Source organism: Corvus cornix, chromosome 3, assembly GCF_000738735.6.
Source record: "Corvus cornix cornix isolate S_Up_H32 chromosome 3, ASM73873v5, whole genome shotgun sequence".
Classification (NCBI taxonomy): Eukaryota; Metazoa; Chordata; class Aves; order Passeriformes; family Corvidae; genus Corvus; species Corvus cornix.
This window is the reverse complement of record NC_047056.1, coordinates 17476827-17494644: the sequence shown is the minus strand read 5'-3', so window position 1 is coordinate 17494644 and position 17818 is coordinate 17476827. Positions and strand designations below refer to the sequence as shown.

Here is a 17818-nt window from a genome sequence, read left to right as displayed (position 1 = left end):
GCCGAGCCAACGTGCCCGGGGACAGAACCCTCAGCCCGAGAGAGAAGCCGGGAACTGTGACAGGGGGAGACTGTGTGGGGCTCGCAGTTTATTTCTTTAAAAAGTGTCTCTGTGTCATTAGTGGAGTGTTACTGATAACCTCTTCCCAGGAAGTTCTATGCTCCCTGCTGAACACGACAGCAGCTCCCAAGCATCCGAGCCCCTCGAGGGCAGAGCTGCTTCCCTCATGCCGTGCCAGAGCAGGAACGCGACATCGCACCCCACACTCCGCAGGGACGCCCAGTCCGTCGCCATTCCAACGCGGAACCTGCCGCCCTGGGCCAAGACGGGCTCCCTGACGCTGCCGTGCCGCCATGTTCGCTAGGGGCACGGCGCTCCCCTCCTGAGGGGCGGTGTGGAGTGCCCTTAGCCAAGATGGCGGCGGAGCCTCAGCGGGGGCGGGGCGGGTGTGCCGCCGCCGCCGCCATCTTGGCTGCGGGCAGCCCGCGCCGCTGAGCTGGCCTTACCGGGCGCGCGGGGCGTGCCGGGAGGGAGCGGCGCGAGCGGCGCGGGCAGGTGGGAGCGGCGGGGCTCCGAGGGGATGGGCGGTGGCGGTGGTGGTGGTCCGTGTCCCCCGAGGCGAGGCGGCGGGGGGCGGGTCAGTGACGGCCCCTGTGAGGGGGAAGGGGTCGGGGCCGTCCCCTGTGAGGGGTGCTGGGGGGCCAGTGGTGTCTCGTACGGGAAGGTGTGGAGGGGGCAGTCGGTGGTGTCCCCTGAAGAGGTGTTGAGCATGGTCAGTGGTGTCTCCTGCCGCGGTGCTTGCATGGGGGGTCAGCAGTGTCCCACAGAGCAGCACGGGAGCTCGGCGGTGTTCCCTTTGCCCGGGATGGGGATCGGCAGTGTCCCCCAGGGCAGGGCTGGGGTCAGCCGTGTCCGCCGTGGAGGGTCAGCAGTGCCGCCTGTAGCAGTGCGGCGGGTCCGTGCTTTGCCCTGTGGCCGTGCTGGGGATCGGTGGTCTGGGGGGCGGAGGTGGCACCTATGGCTGCACGGGGGGGTCTGTGGTGTCCCCTGTAGCCATTCCAAGCGCAGCAGCTGGGTGATGACCCCTCTCCTCCTGCTGTCCGGACCCCAGGGTAGGGCCACAGCCCACGTCAAACGCAGCATGACAGTCGGGCCTCTGCCTGGGGCAGGGAAGTGGTGCTGGGCTACAGTTGGAGGAACATGGAATAAATTTGCCCTGTGGCTGTGCTGCATACCTGAGATGTCAAATATTTGTCTTGCTGTTCTGATGCGAAAGATCTTTTACAGGCAGAGTCAGCTCTGCCTTTTCACCGCGGCAGACCTGTTTGTGGTGGGGATGTATTGTGAGCCCTTCTGTTTGTTCATCCAGAGAGGGGTTGGAATTATAGGACAGTTCTCCCTAAGCTTGATTTACATCCTTAATAGCAAGGAAGAAAAAATGACAGTGAATTTGGAGTTCTGTAGGAATATGCTACACCAAAGCTTCTCCTCCTCTGCGGGGAGGTGATGCTTCTGATTTCTCATGTGCGTGGCCCTCCTGAACTTCCCACCTGCAGTGGGGACCAGGCGTAAGGTAATCCTGGAGCACCTGCAGCTGCAGGTGAGCCTCTGAGCTTCCTTGTCTGAAGCAGGTTGTGGAGCTGCTGCTTTTGGCTCTGTGAATTGCTGCTAGTGCTGTGTGGTGTTTGTGGTCTGGATTTGACAAATAAGATTTTTGGTAGGCTTGTCCTTGCCTTTCTCAGAGAAGTCAAAGGTAATGATGGCCTGGAAGCTCTGGTTTGTGTCTTATTTTAAAGAGTTCAGTAAGGCAACACGGAGAGTAACTCCTCTGCTGTGTTGGGGATATTCCTCCTTGATGTTTTCTGAAGTCTGCTGTACTCAATTCCTTCCTTACTGGCAGTGGGACAATGATGCCATGCAGAATGGGTGTCCAAAAGATCTTTTTTGACATTTTGTCATGTAGTCCTTTCCCTTTGTAAGCAGGTCAGGCTGGAAGCCTGGTGACATTCATGATTGTTTTGGTCTCAGACTTGTCCTCCTTGCCTCCCTGCAATGTTTCAGCTGAAGGCTCCAGGATGTGTTGCAAATCTGCCCTGTTTTCCTTTACTGACCCAATCAGGCAGGACTGCCTTGAGGTCACCATGAGGCTGGCTGGGTATTGAGATATTAAATGTGAATCATAAGAAAAAAACAACCCTTGCATTCTGACTTTGAGTGTCAGCTTTCCTTGTTTCTTTGTTGGATTTGGTGGTGTTTTAATTGGCAGTAATGTTCATGAGAGCACTGGACAGAAGACATTAATGGAGTCACATGGTTCATTTGATAATGGGATTAATTAATTGTACTGCATTGGCTTTTCCTGCAGTGTCTTGTGCCCCCCACCTGTAGCTGACCTGCTGAGCTCCTTTACAGGCCCGTTGTCCACACAAGTGGCTGCTGCCTGAACGTGCCTTCTTCTGTCCTTCCAGAACTTCTGCAGGGCCATGGCAACGTACCTGGAGTTCATCCAGCAGAATGAGGAGCGTGACGGAGTGCGCTTCAGCTGGAACGTGTGGCCCTCCAGCAGGCTGGAGGCCACAAGGATGGTTGTGCCCCTGGCCTGTCTCCTGACCCCGCTGAAGGAGCGTCTGGACCTGCCCCCTGTGCAGTATGAACCAGTGCTTTGCAGCAGGCCAACCTGCAAAGCTGTGCTCAACCCACTCTGGTAGGAGTTGCTTGGCTGGGGATGTTAGGAGAGGCTGGATAGTACCTATTTTTCATCTGAACTTCACTACTTCCTTATTCCCCTTTTTCTCTGCCCAGTGCCTGGCAGCCTCTTTCATTTTGATGTGGTAGGCTTGTTAAAATCTATACACCAACATTCCTGTTATTAGAGCTGGCAAGAGCAAAGGCGACCAGAGGGTCTTTGGGGAGGCTGTTAAGTCAGAGAGTCCTCTCACCATCCCAGAGAATTTTGTGGTGAATGTGGAAACTCATAATAAACAAAGATACCCATTATACTGTTATTGTGCTCTGGACTGTGGCATTCACTTGTTTTCCTGCTTCCTACACATCCTGCTGCTTGTAGGTCAGTTCCAGTATGAGCATAATGAGGTCATTTTAGAGGAGTATCTTGGTCCCAAAATCATGTGATGATCATGCATGCTCGGAGTGTGGTGTTGGACTGAGAAAAAGCAGGGAATACCAGCAAGAGGAAGTGAAACAAGATCAAAGCCATGGAATGAGAACGTGGCAAGGCATCCCGCACTAGCAGGATGTTGTAACGGGCTGAGGAGAGTAAACTGTGGGACAGGGAACAGCCTGTTTGTTCCGTGTTTGCACAGGATCTGGGTGGATGGCTCCTGCTGCTCTGAGACTGGAGCACTTGTGTGCTACAGCTGCACAAACAATAAGACAATGAGATAAGCCTAAGTGTAGTGAAAGGATGATTAGACCCAGGTCTGTGTCTGCATCTGCCAAGGGATAAGCTTCAGAGAGCTGTCAGTGGTCTCTCATGCTGACAAGCCTGGAAATGGCAGGGCTGGATGAGCTAATAAACTTCCTGGTAACCGAACAAGAGCCTGAATCCCTAAAACACTTGCTGTTCAAGCTGGAGTGTCTGTTTCTTACTCAGTGCTGTGAACCAGCATAGATTAATGAATTAATTGTGAAGCTGTGCTGTATATTTTTCCTGAAGTCACGCCAATGCCTCATCTTTCCCTTGCAGCCAAGTTGATTATCGGGCCAAGCTTTGGGCTTGTAACTTCTGTTTTCAGAGAAACCAGGTAAGTTGGAAAAAACACTTCCACCTTTTCAGTGAACATTTTATTGATGGCCTTCCCTGGACATTAAGCATAAATTCTGCTTCTCTAGATCCCTTCCCTTGGCCTTCTTCTGTTGCTAAACCCAGGCCAGAGTACAGTCTGCTTTACCTCACATTACTGGCATGCAGAGCATAGGAAGGAGATAAAAATGCTATTTTGTTCCATGTGTCCTAGTGTGTTTTTTGCATTTGATATTTACTATTCTTGCAGAATATGAAATTCATTAGATTTGAGTAGACTTTTGCCATCATAAATTATTGTATGGCTAAAATAATTTCAACTAATACATTGTTGCTGCTGTAGTCCTACCTTTTATTTACACTGGATTGAGCAGCTGTCCATCCTGCTGCCCACTTGTTGTCTGTGCTTAGGAAAACAGCACTGTGGGTTTCTTGTCATGAATTAATCAGATTGGTGCAGTGTCAGTAAATAAAGAGTTGAATAACCACATCATCTGCAGGGCAGGCTCTGTACTGCAGAGGAGAGCCCTACATTTTTGTCCTGCAACTTCCTTGTCCTAATTTTTTGTTCTCTCTTTCAGTTCCCACCAGCATATGCAGGCATTTCTGAAGTCAATCAACCAGCAGAGCTTATGCCTCAGTTTTCAACAATTGAATATATAGTGCAGGTAAATGAACCACAGGCGAGTTTGAAGCCCCCAGAATTGTCTTGTTTGTGACAGATGACATATGTGTAAAATTTTCTTAGGATAATGCAAATAAATAACATGTCTGCAAGGTGCTTAAGAAGGGGCCCATTCCTTGGCTGGAGGCTTTATAAAATGTCATGTCTTCCCACATCAGCGAGGTCCGCAGACACCGTTGATCTTCCTGTATGTTGTGGACACGTGCTTGGAGGAGGAGGATTTGCAGGCCCTGAAGGAGTCCCTGCAAATGTCCCTGAGCCTGCTGCCTGCTGATGCCCTGGTGGGGCTCATCACGTTCGGCAGGATGGTCCAGGTTCATGAGCTGAGCTGCGAAGGGATTTCCAAGAGCTACGTGTTCCGGGGCACCAAGGACCTGACAGCCAAGCAAATACAGGTGTGCTCTGCCTTCCCTCAGGGCAGGGGCTTGTACCTCTCAGCTCTGTTGGGCTCTCAAGCACAGGGCTCTCTGGGAGAAAGGAGGGCTTAGTGCTCTTAACTGTGAGCCTGTTGCCCTCCCAGTATCTGTCGTGTCTTTTTGCCTTTGTAAATTTCTTGGAAGCTCGTTCAAGGCTGAGTTTGTGTATCTCACATAATGGACCCATGATCCATTCCTAATGGCAGTGCAAAGATGAGCAATTTTACAGGTTTAAGTCTATTTAATGCTGCAGTATTGCAGGGCTCAGGGTATATTAAATAATAATATAAATAATATGTTTAGTGTTTGAATAGTACATCTCCTCTGCCTCCTCTTTACTGTTCTCTAGGATATGCTTGGGCTTTCAAGGCCAGCTGTCCCCATGCAACAGGGAAGACCTCTTCAGACCCCAGAGCAACCTGTTATTTCCAGCAGGTAAGCTTCACTAGCACAGCACACAGCAGGGCAGATGTTTTATGCCCCTTTATGCCTGTAGGTCACTTCTAACCCTGGGTTTCCCGAGAGGGGAGAGAAGATTTAAATGGTATTGTCTTGTCATAGTTCCTTACCTCTATTGAACACAGTTTCCTCTTTCTCAGCTCCTCTTTTTCAGTGGCAGCTCTTACGCCTTTCAGCAAATTAACTCACCTTTGAACTTCTTTCCTGTTCTTTATGTGACTTTGCCTTCTTGTTGGTTCCTGATATCTTACTTTGATCAAATTTTTTATTTTGCACAGGCTTGTTATCTTGGAAAGTTTGGATGCAAGAAGGCAACCTGCTGCATCTCTCTACTTCTGATTACTGTCTCAGAGCAATTTATGTGTGCCAGGAACAAAGAGGCACTTTTTTCCTTCTCTGAACTTAGAGGCAGGAAAACATGGTATTTGAATTTTTGCAGGTTCCTACAGCCCGTGCATAAGATTGACATGAATTTAACAGATCTGCTTGGAGAGCTGCAAAGGGACCCATGGCCAGTGACCCAGGGAAAGAGACCTTTACGTTCTACAGGAGTGGCTCTTTCAATTGCAGTTGGCTTATTGGAGGTACTTTTAATGCTGTTGTTTGAGACAAGCAGGTCATGGTAAGCATGTGACAGTGCTTGCTGAGATGAGTGCCGGTGTTAGTGCAGCTGGGTTACAGTGGGGTGCAGAGCTGCAATTTGTCTCTACTGACACTTGAGCTGTGCTAGCACCAGCTGATGTAGAGTGGGCTGGAAGGTTCCTTCTAAATGGTAAAATTTGCAGGTGTTTAAAGGCCTCTGATTCTTGTGTGTGTTGCCACGCAAGAGGTGATACTATGCACTGGATTTATCTGAGTGCCATCTAAGATACAAGTAAAGAAAACAGAAACTGCCTGCTTCCTGTTTTGAAGACATGAAGCTTGACATGGTTTGAGTTTAAACTCACAGAGTGCTGTGACTGTCAGGAAATGCATCACTTTATTATCGAGGTGGCCTCTAGTAGGGACAGGTCCCCACTGACATTGCAGAAGCACGCGCAGACCCTTCTCCAAAGAAAGCACTGTTGCCATTTAATCAGTTTCCCCTTTTTTTCCTCCTCCCTCTCTCTGATATAAGTGTTTGTTTTTATTTTAGGGCACATTTCCAAACACAGGGGCCAGAATAATGCTATTCACAGGTGGGCCACCAACACAAGGGCCGGGCATGGTGGTGGGAGATGAACTGAAAACACCCATCCGTTCCTGGCATGACATAGAGAAGGATAATGCAAGGTTCATGAAGAAGGCCACCAAAGTAGGTGTTGGTACATGCTGGGTGTTTTTAAAAGCTAAAACTGAATATTGTCTCAGAACACTATGTGTGTTTCATGGTTGTCCTTGAAATGCTGAGTCTTTGTTAAATTATGAGGATGGTCAAGGGAAAGGGTAAAAAAGACTTCCTCCTTGTTCTCCATCATGGTCTTGCGCCTTCTCAGAGAAGAAAGTATTTCAGTGTTGTTTCTTAGCTGATGGTGGCTGGAGAGTTCGTTCATCCACATCATCGTATCTCCTTCTAGGGAGGAAAAAGCCTGTCTCCCAAGAATTGGTCATTTCCAGAAAGCCTCCTTTGTCTTCTTGACATATAAAACAACCATTAAAATGGTAAAAATGGCAGATATGAAATGTGCCTGTCAGCTTAGAGAAAGCAGGATGACACCTGTTCTCTTAACTCTCACTTGGAAATCTTTGGGTTCCCACTAAGTCATCACAGACTAGATGAATCAATGTAATTTATGCGCTCTCTGTATTTGAGACAATAAACTCCGGCTCATCCAAGTGCATCCCTCATCCTAGAAGGGAGAAGTCTGCTGCGGCCAACATCTGTTTAGTTAGCACAGCACTGGTGATTGCCCTATGTGTACCTTGTGTTGGCCTGAGATGGGGAGCAGCAGAAATCCTGCACCTTGCAGCCTCCTAAGCCCCATATGTGTGTTCCCAGCACTACGAGACTCTGGCCAACCGCTCTGCGGCCAACGGGCACTGCATCGACATCTACGCCTGTGCGCTGGACCAGACAGGGCTGCTGGAGATGAAGTGCTGTGCTAACCTCACTGGGTATGTTCGCAGCAGGGCAGCACACAGCTGGCATCTGCTTTTTGGGTTTTTTTAGAGGGGGAGAATGGTTCAGAAAGCAGTTAAGTGTGCTGTCAGGGCAGGAGGGTTTTTATCATTCTGTTCTAAACTGTGGTTTGAATTTGCCAGGAATTACATGGCAAGCCTCACCTGATCCCAGTCCACATTTCTGGAGTCTCAAAGCAGCATGTGAATTAGCACTGCTGTTAGAAAACTCGATGGTGGGTAGAAGTTTTCCTTGTGTGGGCCAGATTTTCTCTGCTTAATGGCTCGCTTATGCTTTCTCCAGGGATTTTTGGCTTCCCTGGGTCCAGTTTTAAGTAACATCTCTAAGGGATAAATAGTCTCTGTGAGGAAGGCTGTGTGCTAAACCAGGCCTTTAGGGGACTTGGCATGTCTTACTGCAAGTGCAAGGTGTTTGTAAATAATCTCTCAGTGCTAGCAGGGAGAAGAGAGACTGTTTGACCCTGTGGTTGTGTTACTGAGCTGCATCTGGTCAGGCCTGCGTTTGCCAGGGCACTTTGGGGAGGTCCAGCACAGCCCCACGCACCTTTCTCATGCTGCAGTGGTGCAGTCACCTCTGGTGTAGTGTGGGTGGCTCCAGCCCTGCTCAGGGAAAGCAGGCTGAGCAAAGAACTTCCCAGGGTTGAAACACGAATGTTTTGAAGGCAGCTAAAGCAATGGCAAGAAATAGACTTGAGAAAGCAAACTGACAAAGATGGAGCACTAACCTGTGTGGCTTTGTAGGAGGCACCCGTGAATCTGCGCTCCCTGGTGTGAATCCTGCCTGTGCAAAGGCATGCTGTAAAGCAGTACCTGCATGTGTTTGCATGTGTCAGAGGGGATGTATCCTTTGTACTTCTAGTTCCCAGGTGCTTCAGTTCCCTTGTTTTTTCTTTCCCAGAGGACACATGGTGATGGGAGACTCCTTCAACACTTCTCTCTTCAAGCAGACCTTCCAGCGGGTATTTAGCAAAGGCTACAATGGCGAATTTCGGATGGCTTTTGGTGCAAATCTGGATGTGAAGGTGAGAGATTAGTTTGGCTGGATGGAAGGAATGGGGAAATACAAATGATGTTCATTTAAAAGTCAGTTTCAGCCTCTGGGGTGTTTGGGGTGTAGGAAGGTCTATATGTTTGAGGTCAGATATAGTGCTTCTTTGGGAGAAGCACTGTACTGGAGAGATTTTTATTTGGAAGCTTAGTAAGTTTGTGGGTTTTGTTTTGTTGGGTGGTTTTTTTGTTGTTGTTTGGGTTGTTTTGTTTTGTTTGTTTTGTTTTTGTTTTATTTTAAAACAGCCTCTCCTCACTCAATGAGGAACGTTTCATTCTGTCTCATCCGTATAAATATGTCTTCATTGTTAAAATGTGGCTCTGAAGATTCTCTTGCCTTCACTAATTGTAGCAGTAGATGGTCTGGGAAAATACCATCCCATTAAAGCTGAGCAACTGATTTAGATTGTGTGTATTCTATTTGACTGACTTCATTAAAAAAAAAGCAACTTTTTTTTTTTAACCTTGTTCAAGACCTCCAGGGAGCTGAAAATTGCAGGAGCCATTGGACCATGTATATCCCTGAATGCCAAAGGGCCATGTGTCTCTGAAAATGTAAGTTTCAGACATGGAAAAATCTTTAATAAAGAAGTAAATAAACAATGCAAAGTTTCTGTCTAGACCTATAGCTCAGCTAGAATGTCAGAGTTTTCAAGAAAACATCCCTAGGAAATAACAGCCTTTCCTAGACTAAATTCTTGTTTCCTAAGGCTTTCTTTCAACTGTATGACCTTCAAGTAACTTCATTCACACCCAGAAGATAAGGAATCTAGAAGGCCTCCCATTACTTGTACCACTAATCAGGATTTAACATAAGCTTGCCTTTCCTTCTGCTAGAGGAAAATTGCTGCTTTCTTTTTGATTCTGTGCAGGAACTTGGAATTGGAGGGACATCTCAATGGAAAATCTGTAGTCTGGATCCCAGTACAACTCTAGCCATTTACTTTGAAGTGGTAAATCAGGTCAGTCCTGGCTTTTTTTTTTTAAACCATATTTTTTACACACCAAACTACTTGTTGCAGGTCCAGAAAATGCAATGGCATCTCCTGTGTTGCAGGTGGATGGTTGCAAAGGATGAGGAAATAATTTCAGGAATTGTTCACGCTTGTCTCTTTCTTTTGTGTGCTGTGGGGGCTTGTTACAGTTGGGAAGAGTTATGGAAAAGCCATCATGTTTTGACGGTTGACCTTGTTTCATTTGCAGCACAATGCACCCATCCCTCAGGGAGGCAGAGGGGCAGTGCAGTTTGTCACTCAGTATCAACACTCCAGCACACAGAGGCGCATTCGTGTCACCACCATAGCCAGAAAGTGAGTACCCCATGCCAGTGCTCTGGCAGAGTGGCAGCAGCTCCAGCTCCAGTCTGTGCTGGAATTCCTGGCTGTTGGCTGCATGCATTGGCACACATGGATGCACGTGGCACTAACCCTTTGCTAACCCTGCAGCTGGGCGGATGCACAGACTCAGCTCCAGCACATTGAGGCTGCGTTTGACCAGGAGGCTGCTGCCGTGCTCATGGCACGGCTGGGAGTGTACAGGGCTGAGTCTGAGGAGGGACCTGATGTTCTGCGTTGGCTGGACAGGCAGCTCATCAGGCTGGTAAGACCAACACACTGAGCTGGGGGCAGTCTCAATTTCAGTAAAAATGGAAGTGACAACAGCAGTCTTTTTACAGATTGACTTGCTTTGTTTGTGCTCTGGTCATGGTCACATAGCTGTAGCATGGGATAACTCAGAACCCAGTGTGATCAGCAAATTTGGGATGGAATAGGTGAACATCCCATCATGCTCAAAAGGTTAAACCTGAGATTGAATAAGGCATAATGAAACACAGAATAATGCAGCTGGGAAGGTCTCTGGTTCAACCCTCCTGCTTAAAGTAGGGCCAGCTTTGAAGTTAGAGCAGGTTGCTCCAACTCTTGTTCAGTTGAGTTTTGAAGAACTCCAGAGATGGGATTTCTCTTGCTTTTCTTGACAGCCTGTTCCATTGTCTGATCACAGTCACTTTTTTTTTCTTCTCTCCCCTGCCTCTATCCCTCGATCAGAATTTCCATTTCCCCAGTTAGCAGTCAGGTAGACAGTGAGTTGACTCCCTGATCCCACTCTTCACCAGGCTGAACAAATCCACCTTCTTCAGCCTCACTTTCTTCATAAGATGCTCCAACCCCTGACTAACTTTGGTGGTCTCTGCTACACCCAATCCAATATATCCATGTCTGTCTTGCACTGGAGAGCCCAAAACTGGACGCAGCATTCAGATGTGGGCCAATTTCAGGGTAGTAATCTGAATTAATTCTGCAACCTCCTACTGTCTCTTGCTTTCAATTTCACAAGCCCAAATTGTCTAAGTCACTGTTGGCCTTGTCCAAACTCCATGTGGGGTTGGTACTGACACAATATGGCACATCAGACCCTAAAAAACCAGGGCCAGTCAAATAGAGATTTGAGCACAAGCACAAACAGGAACATGCTGTGTGCTGAAACAACTGTGGGATCATTTAGAGTTTGATTCCTAAAACCATTGATACTTTTTTTTGGTGCAACTGATGCTTTTTTTTTCAGTTGGTCAAATGCTGGTCTGCTGCTGTTCTGCAAGAAGTAGTTGCTGCAGAAGTGCTTCATAGTGTACAAAGCAGTTTAGATGTAATGTAGTAGCTCTGAATTAATGGGAAAAAAATGGGTAGTGCTGTAGAAGCACCATTTCTTTCATTCTTGGATAATTTCAAATCTAGATTTTATTAATATATATATCTCAAAATAGATTGCATCTTCATTCTCATTCCAGTAAGACAAAGAAACCACTCACTTAAAGAAAAATAGCCTGTAAATGTTGTAGTACTTGTTCTTGTCAGGTTCATGCCTTGATTGTTTAAAAATGAACAAAAGAACACCCTGCTGGAAAGAAAGAATTCTAAAAAAAGAAAAAAATAGAAAAAATAGAGAAATAACCAAAGTATCCATTTTGCTTCCAACAGTGTCAGAAATTTGGACAATACAACAAAGATGATCCCAACTCCTTTAGGCTGTCAGAATCATTTTCATTGTATCCTCAGGTAAGAATGTTACTTCTCACAGCCATGGGAAAAGTGTGCAGGGATGAGTGGGAATGATGATAGAACATCTTGTACTATTTATCAGATTCAGCAAGGGAGGAACAGGTGCTTTTTTAATTTCATGGACTGGTCCTGTAGTTCAGTGCTGCAAGAGACTGATAAGGGAAGAAGTCTGAAGAGTTATTAAGGGGTAGACTTTTTTCCAAAGAATTTACTGTTCAAAAATATTGGACTTGGGTCCAGAAGTTTTGGCAACTTTGGCTGACATTTGTTGTCTCACTCCTCTTTCTGGTGCAGTTCATCTTCCACCTGCGCCGCTCCCCATTCCTGCAGGTCTTCAATAACAGTCCAGATGAATCTTCCTATTACCGGCACCACTTTGCCAGGCAGGATCTGACCCAGTCCCTCATTATGATCCAGCCCATCCTTTATGCTTATTCTTTCCATGGACCTCCTGAGGTGAGTCTGTGTTTCCCAGGAAGAGGTGAATCAACCCAAAATAATGAGTATTCAGTCAGAGTAACACTATTGCAACTAAAAGGCCCCTATAGATTTTAAAAAAAATTATTAAAGGACAAGATACTTTTGTTCAAGATCATATGAAATTATATTTGGATGGGCGTAGAAATTGCTCTCTGGCATCCTGAGATCTGAGAGCTTAGGGGTGCCTGACTTTGTTCTTTATTTTCCCCAGCCAGTGCTTTTGGACAGCAGCAGTATTCTTCCTGACAGAATCCTGCTGATGGATACTTTCTTCCAGATAGTTATCTACCTTGGTGAGGTATGGTGAAATGTGTTCACGTTCTCTGTTTGTACACCCTCCCTCCTGCCATGCTTGCTTGTTAGTGTGAAGTTAAGCTTCTTGCAAAGCCCACGCAGCACAATGACTGGCTATACACATGCTGCCTGTTGGGATACAATTCCATCCACTGTCAGAGTAAAAATAATACTGGAATCACTAAGGATGTGTTCTGCACTGAGTAGCAGATGTTGTGTTAGCTTGGCCGTGAAGGTGGTCCCTTACTGTGCCTGGAAAAGGCCAGAGAAGCTTGAAATTAAGCAGGGCACAGTTACAAGATGATACATATTTTAACAGAGTTGCAAGTATTTTCAGAGAGGTGACAGACTTCACTTGCAGGGTTTTCACACTTACATACTCCTGCTCTTAAATCAGTTAGGCAGTTTTCCGGTTTTGCTTTTAAATAATGGATGTTTTTGGAAGCTGCTGCTATGTGCCTTCCCTCATGACTGAGGGAAGTGCTTAGGTACTGGCCCTTTCTAAAAATCTCCTAGAGTTACCTTAAACAGTTTCTATCTGCTGTTGCAGAGCAAGACACTCAGCAGCTGGGTAAAATTTAGACAGGGAACAGCTGAGCGTCTGACCTGTGTATGTACAGAGCAATTGCTGCATACATGTACCTTGGAAATACTGTAAGGCCAAGTCTAATTCAGAATGTTAGTAATTTATAAATGCTTCATTTCTGTGTTGGCACAGGCTGAAACATACTGAAGATTTTCAACAAATTGCTCTTGCACTGCACAGACTGCTGCCAGCTTTTGTGTTGGGTGCCTGTGCTTAAATTCAGGACAGAAAGTAATGTTGTAGCCAGAGTAGTGAAGGTGTGTTTGTCCCCTAAGCAGAAGTACCTGTAGCATTTTGCGGCCTTAAGACATGCAGGGTAAAAGCGGGAGGCTTGCAGTCATCTCTGCTCCATTTTCATCTTCTTCCTGTCCCATCAATAGACTATTGCACAGTGGCAGAAAGCTGGATACCAAGATATGCCTGAATATGAAAACTTCAAGCACCTCCTGCAAGCCCCACTGGATGATGCCCAGGAAATCTTGCAGACCAGATTCCCAATGCCACGTTACATCCACACTGAACATGGGGGCAGTCAGGTAAGGAAGTTTCTGGAGGAGCACTGTTGTTGCCTAGAGCAAATGACTCATTCTGCTTTTCTGAAAGGATGGTTCTGTAAGTCAAACACAATTTAGCTCTTCAAAGTACAGAGCTTGCATATTTTCTCATCAGCTTTTACTACGACTCTGTCTTTTAATCAGCTGATTGCTTGCTGGATATGCTTTTGAAATCTGAAGGTGGAAAAAAAAATCTTAATGTTAATAACTTAAATATGTTTTTATTCCCCAAACAGGTGAGAAAGAAATGATTTGGTTATGTGCCTATACTTAGCTTGCTAGGACAGTAATGCTGAATGACTGACCATCTGTTTCTTCATTCTCAAACACTGAATGAGGGTATAAAATAGTTGCTATTTTCACTCTTCCTGGAATTACAGTTGCGCTGTGCTTGTCTGTAGCTGTGAAGAGGCAGGAGCTGATGCTCCAAACCAAAGATTTGGTGTTGATTTTTGATGTGACTCTGTTGCACTGGCCTTGCACTGAGCTCTTTTCGGAAGAGCAGATGTGGCATGGGAGGAACAGTGCTGGTGTTTCCTGTGCCATGGATTCCTGTCTCACGGAATCAGAGCTGCCCTGCCAGGAGAGCACAGCCTGCTGTAACAGAGCACTTTGTGTCTCTTGGAGACAAGTTTTCTGTGGAGCAGGGCTATTTCGGGAATTGAAACCTGCTACAGTTAAATTAGTACCTTGCTTGCAAAAGCAGGAGCATTGCTGGTCATGGATCTAAGATGGGATGAAGCCTGAGGAAGCAGACAGGTCTCTCATTTTACCAAACTCCTCATCTTTTGTCTTTATAGGCCCGGTTCCTCCTGTCTAAAGTGAATCCTTCTCAGACCCACAATAACCTCTATGCCTGGGGCCAGGTAAGTCATGGAAGAGCTGCTCATGTTTGGGAATGCTGTAAAATGTACGTGTTTATGTGTGCAGTAGCCATCCTGTCTCACCATGTGGCCATGAACGGTGTTACATTTGTCCTTGATTCCTTATCATGGTTGTTGATAAGATAAACAGCACTGGTGGGCAGCACTGGATGATCAGAATGCAGTTTTCAAGCCTGGATGTCATGTATTTCCAGTATTCTGGAAAAAGTAACTAGCAGATGGATACATACAGATCTAATTTAGCTGAGAGTCTTTTTATATCCTCTTTGCTTACCTTATTTGTGTAGAGCTTTGAGCAGAAAAATTCCTTATGCTTTAGGAAGAAGAGACTTCCCTGCAGCAGTTCAGATTATACTAGAGGGTAATGTCAGTGCTATTGCCAAAGAGAAGCATCTGTCTTTTGCAGAAGAAAAAGGTGGTTGATTTAGCAGGCAATTAGTTCAGAGTGCTGGCATTTGATGTGCTCTCAGTTTGTCCCGTGTTAACAACAGTATTTTAGGCTCCTTCTTTCTTTATTTTTTTCTGCAGGAATCAGGAGCTCCAATCCTGACAGATGATGTGAGTCTCCAGGTATTCATGGACCACCTAAAAAAGCTGGCAGTTTCAAGTGCATCGTGACTGATCAAACCGAGCAGCAGGAGCAGATGATTTACATGGATCGTGTTGATGACAGAAGTGGAGCAATTTATTTACATTTCCTTTTCTCTCTTTTAAAGAAGGGTTTTTAACTGTTACACGAAATAAACATTCAGGGAGAGTGTTTTACTTCTCCCTTCTAATTTATTTGTATTCCTGTTTGTCTATATTCTGTTTACTCTGCCTTTTCCACACATCATAACTAGAGCTGAAGGCTGTTTTAGCCAACAGAAATTTTGACAGCCTTTAGCTTAACTTTTAATGTTCTTAAGAGGTGTCTCGGCAACCGCGGGGCTGTGTTAATGAAAAATGAAACCGGGTAGGAGCACTGCTCCTTAGCGCTGTCCCCAAATCCCCCTGTTGGTGCCATGGGCGGGCCTTGGCGCCTTTTCCCCTCGCGGCGCGGCCCCGCCCCTGCGCGCGTGCCCGGTTGGGGGCGGGGCGCCGCGCGCGTCCGCGGGGGGGCGATGAAGCCGGCGCGCGCGGCCGTGTGGAACGCGAGGGCCGCGCTGCTCTACTCGCTGGGCGGCTGGACCACGCTGGGCGCCCTCATCTACTACAGCCGCCAGAACAAAGCCAGCATCGGTACCGGGGACGGGGCCTGCGGTCACCTCCGGGGGGTGGGGAGGGAGCGACACGACCGCGGCTTCGCTGAGGGCGGGCCCGGTCGGGCACGAGTCGTGTCCGGAGCGGGGCTTGCTCGGGGGCGGGGCTTGCCTGAGGGGGAGCTCGGGTGCTCGCGGGTCCTGGGCTCTCCTGGGTGCCAGGGCACAGCGCCGGGATTCCCCTCAGCCCCGCTCCCGCCCCTTCCCCGGCCGGGGAGTGCAAGGCCCGGTGCCGCCCGCCCGCTGCTCGGGGCACTTCGGGCTGTGCGGCCGCCGGAGCGCAGCCTCCGCTCGGGCCGGCCGAGTGACCCCGGTGTCCGCCCGCGCCCCCTGACAGCCCCCCCGGAAGGGAGCTAAATTCCGTGTTGTTGGGAGAAGCTCGTGCTTTATCTCGGGTCACAGGAACGGGGACTAGACTCTTCCCAACCTGTTGCTTTTATTTGCGCTGTGGGAATGGTTCAAAGATTTTCTGGGGCAGGATTAGGCTGGACATTAGGAAGCATTTCTTTGCCGAGAGGGTGGGCAGAGAGTGGAAGTAAGAGGCAGTCGCATTGGGCTGCTTGGGCTAGCTTTAATGTGGGTAGTTTGGGAAGCTGGTTGTTACTGCTCCTGTGGTACTGGTTCTTGGCCAGTACCAGTGCAGGTATCTGATCTACCTTAGTAAATCGCTTTTTCTGGCTACACAGTTAACAGATCTTTGCTATTTATTCCTCAGAATGTGAGGAAAAAGCAAAAAAATACTGAATGCCTGTGCGGCTGTTGTTGTGCCATGATGAAGGGATAAAACATTTTTACTGCTATGCTCTTTTTTGTCTTCCCCCCCCGCCCTTTCTGTTCCTCAGAGAATGCAAATGATCCTGAGGCAAACCAAGGGATCCGCAAGGAAGTACACACTAAGGAATATCCTTTTGGATTGACAGTGACAACAGAAATAACATACAAAGAGGTTCAGCCTCCTCTCACTCGACTGCTCAGGCGTGTGGTGTCATTCTTTGTTCCTAATGACGACCCTCCTTCCGAAAAGTGAGCTGTCCAAAAGCTCAGAATGTTGTGCCGGAGAACCTCATCCCAGTGCCTGGCACCAGACCACTGCTGGAAAACTGTCCCTTGCGTTGCTGAAACAGCAGCTCTGACCAGCTGGTGTGAAGTTGCTTTCCCAGCTGGTGTGCAGGACGTACCTGGATGATCCGGGATGTACCCGGGATGGCTCCTCAGCTGGGCAGCTCTGAAATGGATACTTCAGGAACGATTAGTAAATGGGAAGGAACATAGTTTAATGTTTTGGGTACAGAGTTCTTAATGGTCCTTCAAATAAAAGCTCTCAAGAGATGAGTTACAAGTGCAGGAATGTTTCTGTAAGCTAAAAACTTACTGAATGTTCTGCTCTAGGCTCTTGTTTCTTTAGGGGTTTCCCTGACCCTTACACATGCTACATCTCCTTGTAGGGTACTGTCCCTCAGCTCTGTGGCCGTAACTAATGCTTCCTGCAGCTCCTATGGACATGGCCTCCCTTCTGGGGGAGCTGACCCAAGGCCCTGCACTAGCAGAGCTTCCTTTCTGTGGGGGCTTCCCTGTTTCTGTTGGGGCTCTCCCTTTTAGGACACATCTTGCCCTGCCCCACATGGGTCTCTAAGGTTTCCCATCTTGCTGTATGGAAAGCTGTCTCAAGCTCCTTTGCCCACACACCTCAGCTTCCAGATCCTTCCAGTCTCTGAAGGGGGCCTTGCAGGGATGCTGGAGAGGAACTCTCCGTCAGGAACTGTGGTGATATGACAAGGGGGAATGGGTACAAATAAAAAGAGGGGAAATTTAGGTTAGATATTAGGAAGACATTTTTTACTGTGAGAGTGGTGAGGCACTGAACAGGTTGCCTGGGGAGGTTGTGGATGCCCCAGCGGTGGAAATGTTCAAGGCCAGGTTTTGGATAAGACCTTGGCCTAGTGCAGTGTCCCTGCCCACAGCAGCGAGTTGGGATGAGGTGATAAGGTCCTTTCCAACCCACACCATTCTGTGATTCTATAGGAGCTTTTACAACCCAAGTGCCAGCCAGCCCATGCACCTACAGACCCACCTTTCCACGTGGATTCCTCAGGTCCTTACAGCCACCACCTCCTTTTCCCAAGGGCTCCTCCCAGCCACTCATTTTTATGGGCACGTCGCTGTGTCCCTATAGCTGTTCCTATAGCAGGTGCCGCTCTGCTTACCTGCATATTCTCCTTTTTGTAGGCGCCTCCC

At 47.7% G+C, this 17818-nt stretch overlaps 2 protein-coding genes across 2 annotated transcripts; both read left to right on the top strand.

Annotated features, from left to right (window-relative positions):
- The first annotated feature begins 467 nt into the window (after nt 1–467).
- Nucleotides 468–15131, top strand: SEC23B (SEC23 homolog B, COPII coat complex component). The gene is made up of 20 exons (XM_039569931.1): nt 468–555; nt 2469–2704; nt 3707–3764; nt 4345–4431; nt 4607–4843; nt 5214–5299; nt 5763–5907; nt 6459–6617; nt 7302–7417; nt 8340–8463; nt 8963–9043; nt 9361–9450; nt 9692–9798; nt 9934–10087; nt 11464–11541; nt 11839–12000; nt 12236–12322; nt 13285–13440; nt 14259–14324; nt 14871–15131. The coding sequence occupies exons 2-20, from the start codon at nt 2484–2486 to the stop codon at nt 14958–14960; spliced, it is 2304 nt and encodes a 767-aa protein (XP_039425865.1). The 5' UTR covers nt 468–555; nt 2469–2483; the 3' UTR covers nt 14961–15131.
- A 287-nt stretch (nt 15132–15418) lies between these two features.
- On the top strand, nt 15419–16915 carry SMIM26 (small integral membrane protein 26). The gene is made up of 2 exons (XM_039569695.1): nt 15419–15563; nt 16426–16915. Exons 1-2 carry the CDS (start codon nt 15446–15448, stop codon nt 16608–16610), a joined length of 303 nt encoding a protein of 100 aa, XP_039425629.1. The 5' UTR covers nt 15419–15445; the 3' UTR covers nt 16611–16915.
- The last annotated feature ends 903 nt before the right edge of the window (nt 16916–17818 follow it).

Bases quoted from the DNA above. Each gene is read 5' to 3' on its own strand.
- SEC23B (XM_039569931.1), top strand. From the start codon at position 2,484: ATGGCAACGTACCTGGAGTTCATCCAGCAGAATGAGGAGCGTGACGGA. The intron at 3,765-4,344 runs GTAAGTTGGAAA...TCTCTCTTTCAG, and splicing joins TCTGTTTTCAGAGAAACCAG to TTCCCACCAGCATATGCAGG. The intron at 12,001-12,235 runs GTGAGTCTGTGT...TATTTTCCCCAG, and splicing joins CTTTCCATGGACCTCCTGAG to CCAGTGCTTTTGGACAGCAG.
- SMIM26 (XM_039569695.1), top strand. From the start codon at position 15,446: ATGAAGCCGGCGCGCGCGGCCGTGTGGAACGCGAGGGCCGCGCTGCTC. The intron at 15,564-16,425 runs GTACCGGGGACG...TCTGTTCCTCAG, and splicing joins CCAGAACAAAGCCAGCATCG to AGAATGCAAATGATCCTGAG.